This window comes from Gallus gallus, chromosome Z, assembly GCF_016699485.2.
Source record: "Gallus gallus isolate bGalGal1 chromosome Z, bGalGal1.mat.broiler.GRCg7b, whole genome shotgun sequence".
NCBI classification, from domain to species: domain Eukaryota; kingdom Metazoa; phylum Chordata; class Aves; order Galliformes; family Phasianidae; genus Gallus; species Gallus gallus.
Window position 1 is genome coordinate 55458454 of NC_052572.1, and position 18914 is coordinate 55477367.

At 43.3% G+C, this 18914-nt stretch overlaps 1 protein-coding gene across 2 annotated transcripts in view; it reads right to left on the minus strand.

Moving 5' to 3' along the window:
• Positions 1–18914, minus strand: part of ABCA1 (ATP-binding cassette, sub-family A (ABC1), member 1) — a 94415-nt gene that overhangs the window by 47524 nt on the left and 27977 nt on the right. For both annotated transcript variants that reach the window (NM_204145.3, XM_046905175.1), the window contains exon 6: positions 2193–2314. In NM_204145.3, the coding sequence (NP_989476.1) occupies positions 2193–2314 (122 nt within the window). The remainder of the gene's footprint in view (positions 1–2192; positions 2315–18914) is intronic.

An 18914-nucleotide genomic window follows, 5' to 3' on the forward strand; every position in this document is an offset into this window, starting at 1 on the left:
TAAACATCTTGCAGTGTTTTGGGGCAGATAATCTACCAAAATAAGAATTATTCTAGAGACTAAAGAAAACAAGAGATAAGACCCTACAGTCTTCTTTTACAGGCATATTTTTATTTAAGGTGATGGTTTGCTAGTGGATAAAGTTTACTCATCCACAAGGAATCACCTTGTTTGTGAAGAAAATGCATTAAATTGTTCTGAATAATCACAAGTACCTTTCAGACCTGGTAGCCAAGTTTGTTTCTTTACTATGGTCAGTACAGCACCTGGGTTTGCTGAACAAAAAATAAGTACCTGGCAAACAGGTACACACTTCATAAAGATTATGAACACCGGGAAAATCTGGAATCTTATTTTGAAAAGATTGTTTGCCTTGGGGCTGGACAGAGTGAACAATTTTTTTGTGAACACACTGTGAACAACAGCTTTATGGTTCATGTCTTCTGTTCTTTTGTAATACCCGACATGAGTTGCCCAACCTCCAGCAACAAATAAAGAGAATTGATTTACATCCCAGAAAAGTTAACAGTTCCTGAATCATGCTGGGTAAGTCTGAGAATTTTCTTGTCTTTCAAAACCAAAAGGGCATCAACAATCCAGGAGAAAAAAAGTGCACTATGTTCAGAAAACAAGCAGATGAGATCGAAATTTCTAATGCAACACTTATGCAAACTTTTAACTTTAGTCTGCATCCAGATGCCAAAAATAGGACGTTTCTATGCTGTACACTGGGGTGAATAAACAGAATGGTTCCTGCATCAAGACGACTAGCCTTCTGAAATAAATAGACTCTTTTTCATGCCAGCATTATCAATATTACTTCATAATCGTGCTCAAGAGGGGATATTGCTATGGAACTGGGATGAGTTTCAGGAGATGTGGGCTCAGTGAAAAACAGCTTCCCTGAGTGGACATACAGAAAACCGAAATGTCTCAGTGTTCACTCAAAAAACCATAGAATCATAGAATCACCAGGGTTGGAAAAGACCTTCAAGATCATGCAGTCCAACCTCCACCAACACCAATACTTCCCACTCAACCATGTCCCTCAGTGCAGCATCTATACGTTCCTCAAAAACATGTGCTCAAAAATCTGCCTGCTTTTCCATCACTTGAGGGAGAATGACTCCCTCAGAGAACGACTCTTTCAGTCGCTCTTTTCCAGAACCACCCATAGGATGTTTTGATTTAGTATGAATTTCAAGCAAATTTGTTTCAAATAAAACAAAACCTGTTATTTAGAACAGGTAAGATTTTTTTTTTCCGCTGTTCTTAATACAGCTTATCTATAACTTGTATATTTAGGTGTCAAACTGCACTGAAACAGATGGCTTGACAGAAGTCACTGAAGAATGAGACAACATGTGCAAGCAGGCAGCATCTGTAACTACGTGAAAACAAAGTTTGAAAGAACTATTAATCACTCCAATTCAAAGAGATCTGATCTGGAGCTGGGAAGCAGACTGGATGGATTTCCTTCTTCTTCTGCAGTCACACTGACCGAAGAGGACCACGGGTCTTCCTCTGAAGTCTGAAGCAACCAGATCTGATTTCTGCAGCAAAAAGGATGCTGCAAGAGGTGGACCAGTTCATGCAGGTTAGTAAAAAACATATTCTGAACTTGACAAAGATGGACAGGGCCTCCAGTCCAGTCACAGCAGCCTATGTCTATAAGAACAATCATGGGAACAACAGAGCTTCACGTGAGATCACATGTACTACGTAACAGAACAAAAAACTTAGTTTCCTCTCCTGCGCAGGAATCCATGTCAGAGCGGCACACAAACTGTACTCCAGTCCACACTCAGTAGCAGAACAACAACAAACCCTTTTTTATTTCTAATCAAAGAAGAACAGTTCCAACAGCACTACCAACGTAACTAATGGTTCACTGGGTGGGGAAAAAAAAAAAGAAATGGGAAAAAGAAAATTCTATTTAGCCTGAAGGATATGAGGCTACTTTCTTACGCTGATCGAAACACTTTCATGTGGGTCTTATAGTCCTTTCACAACTTGCAAAAATAAGACAGTAAGTTGAGTGTAAGGAGGAGGAGGAGAGAAATGAGGATTACATCTTCCTCTGTTTTTGTACAACACCCAGCACAGAAGGGTCCTGCACTGTGGATTCTCAGCATTATAGTTAAACAAACAATATACTAACCATTACAATAGTGGTTGAAAGTGCTCTTTACCTTCTGGAGATTGACCTCCGCATCCAGTAGCTCCTCTACTGCTGAAGATGGCATGGACACATTATGACGGAGAAAGTCTGAGAATGTCTCGTTGTCAACCAGGAAATCCCGAAGTTTCAAGTCTGGAAGGTGACAAAACAAAGCAACATTTTAGTCAGAGCAAAGCCAAAAGGAAATTAATGTGAGAGCACTGGACAGGAAAGGCAAAAGCTGACAAATAGGGCAGAGGGGATTACACAAACAATAGCACAAAGAAAGCAGGAGCTGTTTGCAAATGCTCTGAAGAATGGTAGTTTTCACAGATGTCAAACTATGATGCCTCTATCTAAAAATATATAAAAGGAGTTTTTAAGATCAATTTTGTTTACTTCGTGGGATCAATCTGCATGCACACTGGTCAGAAGCAGAAGCAACAAAGCAGACCAAGCTGTCCCCCTGCTCTGGGGCAAAACCTACGCCAGTGTTAGCCTTGTACAAAGATGGAGCTTCTCTTAATCCCTGTGTCATTATTGAATGTGGGAGCCAGCTGGTGCATGGACCATGGAGGGATTTACTGGCTTGTATTTAATTATGCTAATAGTAACTACTTAGATGTGCTCTACAAAACAACTATTTGTACTCTACCATAAAATATGTCACAGTCTAACATATTCAGATACAAAAAACCCCCACAAAAAAACAGATGATATGGGATCACGTGCAAATTTAAGAAACAACCATTCTATCAGCATCTCTGCAAACACTTTATTATTTCATTTTATTTCCCCAAGGCCTCACCTTCTGAAGCCACTGGCACTGGAGCTTTAAGCTTTAAAACAAATTTATACCACCCCCACAGCAGAGGGGAGCCATCTGGAGGTTATAATCCATGTACAATATTAAAGTTCACAAACCTACAGCTTAAGCAACTGCCCTTCATGCCGTTTCTTTCTTTCAAGAGGCCAGCGTGTTCCTCGCCATGCTTAAATAAGCTGGGATGAGGAAAGCGGCTATGACACAAGAGCTGAGAGAGGAGGCCTCGTGGGATTTACTGTGGTGAGGATTTCCAGGAGATGCCAAGCCTGCCAGCTGGGTGTCATGCTACTTTTTCTGCTTGAGGAAGAGAGACAAGAGCCCATGGCAAACAGCAGCAGAGAGCGAGCCCTGACAGGGAAGTCACGCAGGCAGCCCCTCCAGCAGGAACATCGGCTGCTGTTACATGACACATTTTTTCCCTCCCGCTGTGCTTTTCGCTCCACTGGGCTGGCAATACCCGCAAGAAAACCCACCCTGGGGAAGAACCCTTGCGAGGAACTGGCTGCCATCCACGGAGCCAAGGCCACTGCTGCGTGCCGGGGCCCGGGCTGATGTAGGCCGGGCGGTGAGGCAGCCAGCCAGGCACTCGGCTCTGGCAGCACGAAGCACGCGGGGTTACTGGCGGTCATTGCTCCCTCATCCACATCTCCAGTTACAAACGCCCCGTCGCCTTCTTGTTCCGCGCGAGCGGCCACCACCACCGCCCTCCACCGAGGCGATGCAGAGGTTACTCTGGGACGAAGGCTTCTCTCTTCCCCCGCCCTCTCCGCAGAGCAGCAGCCTCACAAGGAAACCAGCTGCCGCTGTAGCGTACCACAGCGTTCAGCTCCCCAGCTTGCTCAGCGAGGCTGAAAGAAACATCACCCCCAGCCCCGATTCCTCGGCTGTTTCCTAAGGGCACCGAGCTCCCCGAACACTTCTGGGCCTTGTTTGTTGTTGGGTTTTTTTTTTTTTTTTTTGGTGAGATCATCTGCAGTTCGGAAACTGTTGGGACAAAGGGGTAGCTGGCTGAAGGCACCCTGGCACGGGAAGATCAGATGTTTGCAAGCTTTTTCATTTACTCTGTCCCTGATCAGAGCCATTATTTCATGCTCCTCTTAAAGGGGCCGTTCACTTTTAAAAACAAAGGCAGCAGACCAATAATCCTTCTACTTTTCTATATCCTCATTGCTCGTTGTTTGCTTTTTGAGGGGGGAAAGCGGGGATGCTGAGCAGCCCTGTGAAAGCAGGCAGTAGGTGTCTGCAGGCAAACAACGTGAGCGGCACCACGACTGCTGCTGGCCTTTCCATAATCGTGATGGGCAGGAATGATCTGCCATCTTCCACAGCTGTAATTAACCAATCCAGAGTTAACGAGGCATTTTTCCCTTTCCTTTTCATCATGCCAAGTATTTTCAGACTTGCTCAGCACTACAATTTGCTGAAAATCAAAGCTGCCTTCTAAAGCAACTCCTACAAATGCCTGAAGGAGTTTTCATCATCGTTTGGAAGAAAACATGACGGGAACAGAACATAAAGTTACCAGCATATGAACTTATCAGAACAGTTTGTGACACAATAGTTAGCTTCCAGCTGGCTTGTCATGATCCCATGCCATAACCCTTGTCTTCTTAAGACAACACAAAGGAGCTCTGCATGACCAAAGGACCAAACCCCAACACCACGGTCACACTGCACACCACCCACGGCAAACAGCCAGCCTTCCCCACAGTGCATTTGCCTCCTTCACCCTGTCCAGTCCTACTTCTAGTGCTCGAGGCTCCATATCTCATGCAATCACCCTCAGACGTGGAGGCATGCATAATGACCTGCATGAGAAGCCATGCAAAAGCAACAGTCACTGGCATCAGTCTAAGTTTCTGCCCTGGATGTTTAAAAAATATGAGAGTTAATAGAGATTTCCTCTTGAAAACAACCGTTCTCCCACAAGGTTGCTCACCCGCTAGGGCCTAAGGAAGCACAAGGGCTTTAGCTGAAAGAACCACACCAAAATAGTAAACAAAGAAACAGACAAGTCTTTTGAAGGCTATTACCAAGCTTACCTAATAATGCAAATGCTTGGAGTAGAGAAACACACTTTACAGTCAGAGGGTGACAACTGTAATACTTTCCTGATACAAAAGCTGAGACACACTATCAAGTCACTCAAAAAAACGGAGGCAAAATATGTCAGCTCAAAGATGATTTAACTCATGCATCTTCTTTCCCACTTCAGACTGACCAAAAGCACTTGTCCGGTTGGCTACTGAAATCCAGCCAACACAGAGCAATGCAACTGTAGCACTTATGGGGCACATAAGAAAGACATCCTCCACACTTTGCTAACATGAAAGGGCAACCTCTCATCACCTCCAAGAGAAAACCAGTCCTGCAGGCTCTCCCCATCACCACCACATGGTATGGTCTCCTGTTAAGATCCCCAGGTCCCACAAACCAAGATGAGCCCCGGGCACAAAAGTGGGTACAGACTGAGGTCAGACTGAGCCACTATGCTCAAACGCAATCAGATCTGACGTCAACCATCCCTCTGGTGGGATGGCAATCAATGTTACTGTCTCCCAGTGAAGAAATAGTGAGGTAGGTGGTATTCACAATAGACTACTTTTGAAACTGCAATCCTGACCCCAAAGGAAGAAAAGCTGACAGCAGAGAAAACAAACAAGGGCTGTGCTTATAAACCATGAATTAGCACCTCCGTGCCAGCACACCCAGTACTACTAACATGCTTATTTCCTCAGTAGCTCCAACTCAGGTACTGTGCAGGAGCAAAGTGGGAGACAGTGACCACACACATAAAACAAGCAGGAAGACAGAAGTCCACTTCCCATGCAGGACAGGGAGAAGAGTCTCCCCTAAGTCACGCAAGGAAGACTCCAGCAGAAGTCTCCAAAGCTGGCGGTCTTGTGCCTTAACCACAAAACCACCCTTCCTCTCTGAAATCACAGGTCAGGATTATACAATCACACATGGCAGCATTTCACAAATGCTGGCTTCACGAAATACAGGGCAAGTCAGTTGTTTTGAATGAATGCAAGAGGCTGAGTTCAAGACTTACTGTTTCCCAACAGCTCAACCCTTTCAGTACCTTCACTTCTGAGCATAGAGCTAGGCTGGTCGTTTCTAGCTTGAGAAACAAATAAGTGTGACGATAATAGAGAAAAAGGCTTGAGACATCCATATGAACTAGAAAAGAAAAACAGAACCTCCACATTTGGCTACATTACTGGTAATGTTAAAGTGGAAAACAAAAGATGTTCACCATAAATAATAGCAAGTCACTGCTATGTAGGATCATGAGAAAAATCATGGATAAAACAATCTGATGTCCTTGCAGATCAGAACTGAAGCAATGATTGTGCAGTGAAGAAAATGCCCATGGCTCACACATTCTCCAGAGTCAGAGGTTTTTACTGTCCTCGTCCTGGAAACACATCACCAGCTCTTAACACAGTTCATGTGGAATAGGAGAGCAAGAGAACATAAAGTGAGGAACCAGCTTTAAATTGCTGATCTTAGTATTAATGTGACCATGACTAGTCCCACAGCAAACAGCTACTACTTCCAGCAATATTGAGAACATCTGCCAACAAGAGGGACAAAAAAAAAGAAGGAGAAAAAAAAAAAAAAGTGGAGCCAGGTTAGAGAGCAGGAGCGTTCACCTAAATGTCCCTCCTATTCTTTCTTGCTTCTCTTAGAAGCACACTGGGCTCATGTCTTCCTTCAGAAATGTAATGATGCAGTGTCTTTCAGAAATGAAACAATAGGGTAGGAAAACCTCATGGAAATTGTGGCTACAGTTTTCATATCCTGAACACTGCCTTCTAAAAATAAAAGGCACACAAATGTTATTTCAACATCTCTCAATGAGCTGTAGAGTACAAAGCTCACCAGGTCTGACTTCAATTTGTGAGGTTTGTGCTGAAAGGGCCCGTGCCCATAATCTACAATAAACCAGATTTTCAACCAGTTTTTAAAACTGACTTGAACAGACTGAAAACAATCTGACAGTCAGATGTCCTGTTTATTCCCAGCTTCAGAGGCTGCAAGTCCCTACACAAAATTGGGTGAAGGAAGAGGAAAAAGGGGATTTGTGCCATTTAATTTAGGAACTATTAAAAAAGCATGGCAGTGTGTCTCATCTACAAGCATGCCTATTTATCTTCAGGGGAATTTCAGTCTCTACTTAGAGAATGTTCAGGGCAGAAAACAACTGTGCTATTTGGTGTGTATCCATTGTGGTTTGCAGATCTACTACTTTTTGGCTAAGTCTGTGCTCCTTACATCCAAGCATCAAGACAATGGAGAAGCTTGTTTTAAACTGTGGCCCTTTATTTCTCATCACAGATGGATAATTAGGCAATCCAATCATTTTTTAACTAGCATAAAAGCATCACTGCAAGATGAAACAGTGAGACAGGATGGGGCATACAAAGGTTTGGCTTTATTAGGGACAGCAGGCTTCTGTAAATACACAAAGAAGAAACCAGTGAGGGAAGCAGGTTCAGATCACAGTACCTGGTTCCCCGCTGGGACAAAACCACACTTCTACAGAGAGAGAGCTGCAGAGCACCTCCTCAGAGCTTTAGTGCAAGGGCAGTAATTCACATACATCCATACCTGCCTGTCAGGCCTACACACTGCTACTCCACAGGGCCTTGGCATGATCAGAAGACAAAATCTCAAGGCTCCCTGGTTTTGTTATATAATGTATGGCTACATATCAGAGGTCTGATTCACCCAGGGCAGAGCTTGTTCCCCAGTCATACCCACAGCAACAGAAGCTTTTGCAAGACACAAGTATATGAATGGTCTACCAGTGGACCAAGTGCTGGTCTCAGCTTCCACAGATGAAAGCATTTACAAGTTGCACATGTAATAACCATGAGGACTCTGGCTAGAGAGCTGCCTTAACATTTAGCAATTTCTCACATAGCAAAAGGAACAGAGCAGACAAACTAAGAGGAATTAACTCTCATTTTGCAATTTTGTGTTAATTTTTCAGTAAAAAATATGGGGAGTACTCCTCAGAAAATAAGTGACAGGTGCACTTATATGCCTCATCTGGTTTTCACACTCATTACCCACCACTGATTTATACACCAGAGCTATCTGAGGCTACTTCCCATAAACAGAGGCTTTTGAACAAAATAATAGTGTAACTGAAACCTGAATGACTCATGAATTGATGCTCATCCTAAGGAAACCATGATCTCCAAATACAGGAGTCTGCTACAGTGTTATACCCCACTGAGCCAAAAGCCCACTGTGAAAAGTAGAGCTTCCAGATGACCCACCGTTGGGCTTCAGCAAGATCGCAAATTTTCATCCACCCTCATAATCCTAGCTTCAAGCAACACATCTGGAAAGAATGATCAAGTGACATATGATATATAAATATATATATACACACACACGTATATATATGTATATATACGCACACAGTTTTTTTTTTTTTTTAAGCAGTTACTGTGGTTTAAATTTTCCTTTTCCTGCAGGAATTCTTCACCCTGTGTTGCTGTGGGAATAGCTCTCAGAACTGCCTGTATCTCTACTGAGACTGACAAGAGCTAAAACTGCCCTCTGAACAAGTTAGAAGGCTGTGCCCTGATCTGCTTACAAGAAATCAAGCAGCTCAGCAGGCCTGTTGTGCAGGATCTGCTGAAGTGAAAACACAAGTCTAATTTGCTTGAAATCAAAGCGCTGTTCCCTCTGCAGTCATGGCTTGATGTGTTTTCGTAGTAGGCTATAAGTCTCTGCCTTGTCCATCAGAAACATAACAGTGCTGTCTGTGGAGACATTAACTGATACCCAAGAGAGCATTCATTTAACAAGAGTCTGTAATTTTGATGTTTCTGTTATGTCAAACTCCTCTGGTGAAGTATATGGAGAGGTGGCAGCCTCCTGTCCATCTCCAGCAGCTAGGATGTCTCCTGGAATAAAGGTACACACTGTGCCACAGGTCCTCGCTTTCCTGCCCATCACCGTAGAGGGCTCACTTCCCTTGTCCTACCTGCTTGTTGTGCTGAAAATTGTCAGAGGATCTGAGTATGGAGAACTGAGAAGTGATTGGATGGCCACAACAAGCAGGCACATCACAGTGGTTCCCCCTGCGAGAGGCTCACCTTGCCTGAGGTTCACCAGTCACGCCATTTTACTGTCATCAAGAGACAAGTCCCAGTGCTGCAACATGTCTATCTCTGGTGCAAGGAGAGATTTCAAGCTCATCTTTATGGTGTAGTAAAACAGCCACAGAGTTTAGAAAAAGATCAGGAGAAGAAACAGCAATAGAGTGAACAGGGAAGATGTGGGCAGGTTGACCTTTTGATCTGTTGAACTTGCTGATCAGGAGCTCCTGACACAGCACTCTTTCAGGCCACCTTTGGCACCTTCAGTAGAAGGTTGTTGCTTTGTTCACCATGACCCAAATGTAAACACTGGACAAAACACCTGTGCATACTAAGAGAAGTGCCAGGAGGTCAGTATGCAACTTGAGCCTGAAGACTGCTCTGGAGCCAACTCTATTCCCCCTTAAGCTAGCATTTTTCTTAGAAGGGCTGTAAAAACAGCAGCCAGCACAATCAGTCTGATAGAAAGCACAGCTGACACACTGCACTGATACAAGTACAAAAGATCAGTTAGCTTTTAGCTGGGGCATGTCGGCTTCAAGAATGTAGAGACAGTTTAAAGGAGCTTCAAACTTGCATGGAAAGTCAGCAGGAAACACAAGGCTGTATCTTTGCTTAGGTACTACCTGAAGTCCCAAAAGTCATCAGGGTCCCCTCCTATGTGACAAACATGGCAATAGAAAGCCTCTCCATCAACAAGCACAGGCACCAGCCAGAAGTGAAAGCCACATGGTGCTCAACAGCAGTTCTGTGAACAAATGCAACCTCCAGAGCTTCCAGGAAGGGATACACACCAGCTCCCACGCTCCCCAGGTCTTACATAACACCACAGAAAAGATATTCTCGCCTATTCCCCTGCTGCAAGCCAAATACTGTTATCAGCACAGACAACTGTGAAATACAGTTTGCCTACTGAAAACAAAACAAAACAAAACCACAACTACTTGGGCTTCAAACAGTACAATAAAAGAGGCAGGCTTTCAGAGAAGTCAAATACACTGTTTTCAGAACCAGATTCTAAGCAGAGCTCCGAATCACACGTCACTTATAATGGGTTGAAAATTCTCTTCGTACTTTTCGTAAAATGAGGATAAGCTGCACATCTCTCAACCTATGAACTGGCTTGTCAACCACCCTGATGACAGACCTCAGAGGTGACCAGAGATGATGCTCCATTATTACAACAAACTGATTTTCAAGAGTGGTATACAGAACGTGTTTCAGGCTGTGGGGAAGGTTTCTGACTGTCAAATCCAGCTCAGAAGTAAAAAATACATACTTGGCAATGCCACAGAAGTGCTTCTCAAGAACCAGAAGGTAAGGATTGGTTGCTAAAAATAAGGCTTAGATTTTGACTGCACTAGGAACATTATGCCCTAGATAATATGCAGATTTTGAATACTCTGAAACATCAACTCGGAGACACAGTAAAATACATTAAAAATCAATAAATACAGACTGGAAAACAAATGGCGTGGTCACATTCAGCAAAAAACATAACAAAACAAAGCAAAAAACAGTATGCCAGTGGCAAACACTGCTGTCAGAATGCACGGCATGAAATTATGCTATTAAAAATCATGGATCTAAGTGGAAGTACTAGCTGTAACCAACAAGAACCCAGTCCAGCATTGCTTATACTTGGGCAAGTGACCTCAAATTCAGTGGAAATTCAAGTCATAGGAAAGATCAGAACTGGACATTTTAATCAGATGACCATTACTAATAGTGGAAGGATTTTCATGAGCTGGATACGTGAGCAAGCATCTGGAAGACTGCTGCTCAAACACAGACATAAAATACCTGTATCAGAACACCTTCAAAGCTCTGAAGCAGGCAGAACCACCCAAACACCACCACACTACTCCAAACAGCAGCAGCCCAGCACCAGGTGTGCAATTTGAAAGACTTTCCTTACAAAACCAGTATGGGCACTGGTGAACTGTAAGCAAAATAACAGGAAGAGCTGCCCAGGATCAAAGCAGCCTGACTGTCCTGCAGGCCCACTGCTTGGCTTTGCACTGCAAGAAAAAAGCCACACCTTCTCTGAGTGTGAAACTGCATCTCCCTTCCTCACCCTCAGAACAGATTCGGGGAACTCAGCTCACATCTGGCTCAAGATGATACCAAGGCTGCAGTCAGCAGATCACAGCGCATCTTGTTTTCCCTGCTGTAAGGAAGCAGCGTCACTTCTAGATTGAGGGCCAAGTCCTCACGCTCCTCATCAAGCATACAACAGCAAAACCTAGCTCCAGAACAAGCTGCTTCCCAGGCTCAAGCCAATCCGAAAAGACAGCCAAAACACTGAATATTTACAAGCATCAGCCAATCACCATAGCTCAAATAATTTAAGCAGGAGCACCATCTACTTATTCTGAACGTACGCCTACATCTAAAAGACCTCAAACCCTCGTGACTGCTCCCTACGTTTCAGTTTAGATGAACATTAGAAAGCCATCCATAATGTAGCTCAGTTTTATTTTTAAGGTTCAAGTCCAAAGGAAAATAAAATCCAGCTTCTGCACTGAAACAAGAAAATACATTCTCTGACAAGTTTAGGGAAACCTTTGCAACCATTCAGCCCCTTTGCTAATACAAATCAAGATCGTTGAGCAATAGCTTTTCAAAATAGCCAAAAAACTTTTTCAGCCTTTGAAAAACATGGTTTGAAAAGCAGACGCACGGTGGAAGTGGGCTGCCCAAATTCACACACCAGAGATGTCTGTCTTGGCCAGAGATCATGTCTGTTGTATCTGAAGTGCTATGCTGCCTTGCTACTTGTATCAGCAAGCTCAGAAAAGACCTTGCCTGGGTAGTCTGAGGAGCTCATCCTTCATTCAGTTCAGTGTCATTTTGGATGGAGCATATATTGATCATTTTCTCCCTTCAGTACTGGTATCTTGCCTATTTAAAATGTGTCTTAGAGTACATTACTTGGAACAGAATTAGTGCCACCTGTTTCATGCAGAGGGCAAGAACAATACAAGTAAACACTGCGAAGAGCAGTGCCACTTGTTCCTTTAGGAACATAGTCCTATATGCTTCACAATCCATGACCTGCCCAATCAAGTGGAAGAAAAATGTGTTCTGATGAAGGAACCTTGAGCATTACCTACATGGACATCTTGATAAAATTCTTTTTACTTTCATCAGTTACTAGTACAAAGTAATGTGAAAAGGAAGGAAGCAGACTGCATAGATGAGGACAACTGTGAGCTTAAAGAATTGATCCATTGTCTTGATTTCTGTTCCCTGGCTTTACAACACCATAGTTAATGTTTTCCCAACCAGCTGGGTAGTACGCGCGTGTGTGAACAGAGAAGGGAATGAGCAGAGCACATCTGATGACAGCTGATGTTGTCACAACCTGCACCTGTAGCACAAGGGCAATTGTTGGGGCACCTTTCTTTCATGTACATGCCTTGACTGAAAGCAACAAAGGGCTTTGGTGGTGTTTGTTTTTTTTTTTTAATGTTCTGAAGTGCCATTTTGTTTGTTAGACAACAGCTGGTTCTTTGCTTAGCAGCTAGTTGTACAAATCAGAATAAGCATTCAGATTGAGATGTTGCTATCTTTACCATAAGCTATCCTTGCCCCATCAACAAATCCACTTCTGGTATGCGTGTGCTCAGTCAGCCTCAGATATGGTCCAACTAGGTTTAAGGGACATGTGCTAAAATACACAGAGAACTGCATGGAAGGGAGGTCTTGAGGTGTAACAGGTTATGCTTGGTAAGTTCTGATTGCACTGACTGTACTCACGCAAACCTACCGCTGTCAAACAGAAATCTAACTCTCAAGCAGAATTTGCCTCTAGAAAGTTACCCATTTAGAAGAGCAGTAAAGCTAAGAAACCAACAGGAAAGGATTTTTAAATGCCTTAAAATTGGGTCTTTTATTGCATCATCCTTAAAATCCAAGCTGAACAGAAAGGGGAAGAAACTCTGGCTGTTTATAGAAGATATATGTCACAGGTCAGCCCCAGTATCCTCCACGTGAATCTCAGTAATGCCAAGTCAGCATGAAAAAAACAGGGCAAAACCTACAGTGGAGCTTTTTTTTTGTCAGTCAAGGAATCTCATTCCACAGAGGCAGGAGCAATACTCAGTTTTAACAAGCTCAGTTAATTACTAAAATTCAGTAACATCTTCATAGTCTGCAGCATTTCCACTCCATTTCAAAGGATTTTTCCAACTTTGTGAACAAGTAACGTGCAAAGTGAAGCAAGCAGAAAACAAGTGAAACAAGCAGAAATCACAACCTGAACTAGAAATTCATCTCCCAGAAAAGGTAATCACTACCTGATAATATGTAGCAACACTAAGAAAGATAGGACTGAAGGTAAACAACATTGCTGTTTGTTGAAGCAAGAAAGAAGATTGGCAGCTGGAATATGATGTTTGATTTTAGCCAGAATCCCAATGCTGACAGTCATTTTAGAACAAAAATAAGTAAATCAAACAGAATGCATTCCTCATGAAAAAGGCAGACTAGTGAAATCCATTTTTTTAATGGATTTTCAAAGAAAGTGGTCAACAGTGTTGTCGCCTGGATAAAAATGAACCTTGATTCAACATCAACAATATTTCAAAGCCATCATCGTTTATTGCACCTTGACTACATTTAAAAATATGTCACATGCTACTGTCTTGCAAAAGGAGGACTCCACTTCCTTGACAGCTGTTTATTTACTTAACTCATAGGGATGCTGTAGAATTAGATAATAAATGTTTGTAATACGCACTGAAGATTAAATGTATTACTACCTGAGCAGGCTCCAGAATTAAATATCAACTTCAGAGATACAGTAGGTCAGATCAAAATTACACACTCCAGCCTCAGTACCAAGTCAGATACAAAAAAAAGGACAGGACTTTTTCCAGCTGTGGCAATTTCCTGATAGCCACTTTCATGAGAGAGCCTATGGAAATGCCCTGAGAATAGCTGAACCCAAGAGACTGCTTTCATAGTGTGCTTGCTATTAGTGCTCTGTTACTCCCTCTCTCATCCAACAAACCAAACACAATCTTCCACAAATTAGGCAGTCTACCAAGATGAGGAGTCACTGAGAACAAACACAGAAATTCTCAGATGGAGAACCGAGAAAATAAACACAACGTGGAGTTAACACTAGGAATGCATTTTCAGCAGCATACTACTTTTATTAGGAAGCTCTGCTGATTAGGTTATTTCTATATGTAAGTGAGATAATAGGAGAGCATGAAAGATGCAACTGTTTATTTAACAGTTGATTTTATTTGCAGGTTATGGGTAACAGTCAGCGTTGAAGTCAGCTTAAGAGAGTTTTAGGAGACTGAAGAAACCACTCAGAACCTTCCTACTGTCCTGTTTCTGCAGCTGATACCAAACACACTGTGAAAAGCACAATAAGCAATTCTGGTTTTATTTTCTGTCTCCATACAGACAAATTAATGTTAAGATAAACACAGTGCCTTTAAAGTATAATTATGTTTTTAAATTTTTTTAGTCTGTTGTAGAAGCAGTGTGGCAAGTTGTAACTATGGGCACTGGTCGTTATGCTGCAGATAAATTCTTAGCTGGCACCATCAGGATAGTGAGCCTTAAAAGTGACCAAAATGCCAGCGCAGCCCTCTGCCAATGCAGTCCAATGCTGACATCGTTGTGATTCTTCTTGCATGTTTTTTAACACGGAACATTGTCTTCTGCTACGTGATTCTGAAGCATTTTACTCAAGCTCATCACTTACAATGCAAATGCTACAGCATGTGTACAGTACAGCTACAGTACATCTACAGACATAACGTAATGCTGACTGAACATTCTGAATTCCACTTCCAAACATACATTAATATTTCCCCCTTACATTCACACATACAGATATTCTACCTATTCCAGCTAGCAAGCTGGAATAAATTTATGCCTCTCACTACAATAGCATCTCAGCAGAAGGGAAGCTCAGGCCAAAAGCAGGCAACAAAGCCCAGTTCTGCAGAACCACAAGACAGCAGTGCATATTATTCTGTATCTGATTACCCATCCCAACCTGTAGGCACAGTCACATAACAACAATGCTGTTACCAATAAAAATCTCCAAAAGCTCGTGTAGGAAGCAAGAATGATTCTCTTGATAATAGGTTTAACAGCACAGTAGACCTTTGTACCTAAACCTCTACCGGCATTATTTTATTACTTTAATCTTGTCTTCACCTTTGAAATATTAAGAAGAGCACAAGCAGACTTCAGTGGAAGTGATAAGTGAGCCAACAAGTAGTTCCGCAAATACCATGCCATGACACTGACAAAAAGTTGCACAGCTAACTGAAGAGCACAAAATTTGGGATGAATAATGCTTTAATAAGTCTTTTCAGTCTTGGTACCTCTAGACTGCTAGCCTACCTGCTGGAGTTCAGAATAGAAAAAATGAACCCTCTGGACTGACACAGAGACTTTACTCACTACCTGCAGTAAGGGAGTTAAACTGCTCTCTTCCAAGGCTTTGGAAAGGTTTTTCTACCAGATTCACAGTTGCCTGCACAATTCCAATTCACCTCAGGGAAGAAATATATATATATATATATATATATATATACAAGGACACTGACACCTGTGCCTGCTCAGAGACTCAATGATGTGAAAAAAAAAGTAAGGAGGCAAATGTGGGAAAGCTGCTGTACACATCTGAGTCTTCTAACTAACTAATCCACGTGCCACATGACAGAACAATTTGAGTATCCAATGCTGGCAGCTTCTTCCATGTACTCCATCCTGAACGACCACATCTGACCAAAGCAGAATTACATCTGTTTCCACACAGACCTGGGCTCCCCTTGCTGGCTGCATGCCTTGGGCTGAGAGCAGCAGCCTGAAGACTGCCAAAAACCTCCTGGGGTGCTCTGCTGAGGGCTAACGCAAAGTAACACATACTGGAAACACATTAAAATTAAACCATGTTTAACAACTGGCCTTTCTGGAACATCCCTGAGCATCATGACTGCTCCACTGTTACAACAGGGCAGTGTTTAGTGGACCCTAAAGGAAAGGCAAGGGCCCACATGCCACTACGGAGCACAGTATCAGAGCACCCAGTTGTGTATTTACAACCTACCATGAGATACCAGGAATGCCACACTGCAACCACTGGTGTTTCCGGGCATGAAAGCCATCTAGACATATGGTTTGTTAGTTCTCTTCTAGCCTGGCTGGTTTTTGCTAGGATCCTTCCAAATAAATCAGGGAGAGAACTTGCTTAATTACGGCGATGTGAGCAGGTGTAAGAACAGATTCAAATGTTTAGCTTGAGGGTGGGGAGTTATTTTTATTAAGGAGAAGACACTGAAGAGGGAGTTATCTATCACCTCCTAGTCATCTAGTAGATAATGCAGAACATCCTGTTTCACTGAGCACCCTAATAATCATACAGCATGTCACATACCACCAGAAAGCCTCTCCCAAGGCCACTGTTCAGCCCAAACCCTTCATCAGTCTTTACCTGCTGAAACAGAAGTAGCACCATTAGCCCTGACTGGACCCCCTGCAGACCCATCAGCCTGTCTTTACAGGACTTAGAGCCATCAAGGTGCAACACCAGCAGATGATGCCACCCAGCTGACGTTTCTCCTGCACTGTGGGCGATAGTAATCTAGCAAACAACCAGGAAAGGGAGGGCACGTGTAGAATAACAGCCTAAGATCTGATGCAATTTCTTCAGCAATGTTTGTTTCCCCCTGCCTATTTCATCGCTCCCTTACTGTTTAGTTGGGTTGGTTTCAAGGAAAATAAAAACATGCCCTTTGGGATCACTGAAAACTAAGAGCAATGAAGTAAACACCAGCTTAACTGGCTTCTATGTGTAACTGTTAGTAACAACCAGAGAAAATGCCTTTAATTTTACCTTTCAATTTTTGTTATCCCATGACATTGCAGAGCAAAACGTTTGGAAGCATTGTAGAGAGGAGAATAAAAAGAATGGATGCCTCAGAGCCAAAAGCAAGCTGTACCTTCACTTTCCAGAACAGAAGGAATGCTTATTTCTCGTACCACTTTATCCTCCACTAAAGCAGCGCCGAGGTTACGGTTACAAAGCCAGTGCCTGCTGCCAGTGAGCCAAGCCTATGGGAGGGTGCAATCCCAACAGCCATGTCATGCTCTTGGAAGAGCAGACACCAAGGTCTTTGACTCTCTGTTCTGATTTGCAGTCTGCTTTATCATATGTATGTAGAAGACCTTGGTGACATTGTTGGACAGAGAGGTAACAAGTGCTAGCAAGGAGAGGGCAGTGGCATCTGTCCACAGAATCGATTGTGCTGTGCTATGTGTGTGCATCCACATAGATTTCATGGCTTGCTGAAAGCAGTCATGAACAGCAGTCCCCATGCAGCATGATAGCTGCAGGTGCTGAAGTCCCTCTCATCACTGGTTAGTGTTTTCTCCTGGCTAGAAAGGTGTTGTAGGTAGAGGATTGGCTGTTTCCTACTGAGCTCACTCTCCTTTCTTAACTGAAGAGCTCTGGAGCTAGAAGCAGCAGAGATCAGGAGCTATTTCTCTATCTCCTGGAAGACCATATTGCTCCGAGGGATCACCTCTTATCACACCATGAAACAACAAAGACACAAAGCCTGTTGGCACAAGGGCAAAGCACTGCCTAACAAAATCTCCTGGCCCTACCTTGTGTGTTTAACCAAGCCTCCTCCTGACTTCCTGGCAAGTACCATGATATGTTAAGCAAGCATCCCTTCCCTAACCTTCAGAATGTGCCACATTTCAGTTTAAGCACCAACAGTCCCAGTTTGGACATTAGTTTGTGAAAGTTGTTTTTGAAAACAAGTTTGAAGACAAAGGACTTTGACAAGCTCTCTTCATCAATTCAAAGATCTGAGAGAAATACAGACCAATAGGCTGCCTACACGGTGATCATGAAGCTTTTTTCAAAGTCTCAAGCAGCAGTGGAAGTGTGTGGAAGATGGACATCAAACCAGCCTAAAAGAGTAAGAGGGAGCTGCAGAAACTGCAGGTGAGCTCCAGTCACAAGGTAGGGAGCATGCTGTTACTCTCACTGGGAAAATGCAAGCTGCAAAGCTATACTTGTACACATCAATGGTTCAAGATGCTTCAGGTCCAGGCTAGACCTGGAATGAATGAGGTATTAGAATTTTTTTTAAGAATGATTTACTCATCAGGTAATCAGTCCTCCTACTAATTGCAGGAAATGACTGTACAAAGGTAGGCAAAGGAGCTTTACTCCTGTACACCAGGTGGCTTGTATTTACTCAGGGCATCCCTTCAGTTTTGGAAGCATGCTCACATCTGACATTCACCATTCCTGTCTGCTTAGCTTTTGCTTAGCAGGGGAAATATCTCAGAGAGGAAGGAATTTAAGCTTTTCCTCACACATCTCTGTGAAGAGAGGTGCTCTTCAACATCTTCATCAATGACACAGACGATGGCATCAAGTGCACCCTCAGCAAGTTTGTGGAGGGCACCAAGCTGAGTGGTGCACTCAGTATACACTGGAGGGAAGGAAAGCCATTCAGAGGGACCTAGACAGACTAGAGAAGTGGGCCCATGAAAACCTAATGAGGTTCAGTGAGGCCAAGTGCAGGGTGCTGCAGTTGGGTCGGGGCAATCCCAGGTATTTATATGAAATGAGGGAAGATCTCCTCGAGAGAGGCCCTGCAGAGAAGGACCTGGGGGTCCTGGTGGATGAGAAGCTGGACATGAGCCAGCAGTGTGCGCCCGCAGCCCAGAAGGCCAACCGTGCTCTGGGCTGCATTAAAAAAAAGGGTGGCCAGCAGGGAGAGGGAGGTGATTGTCCCCCTCTACT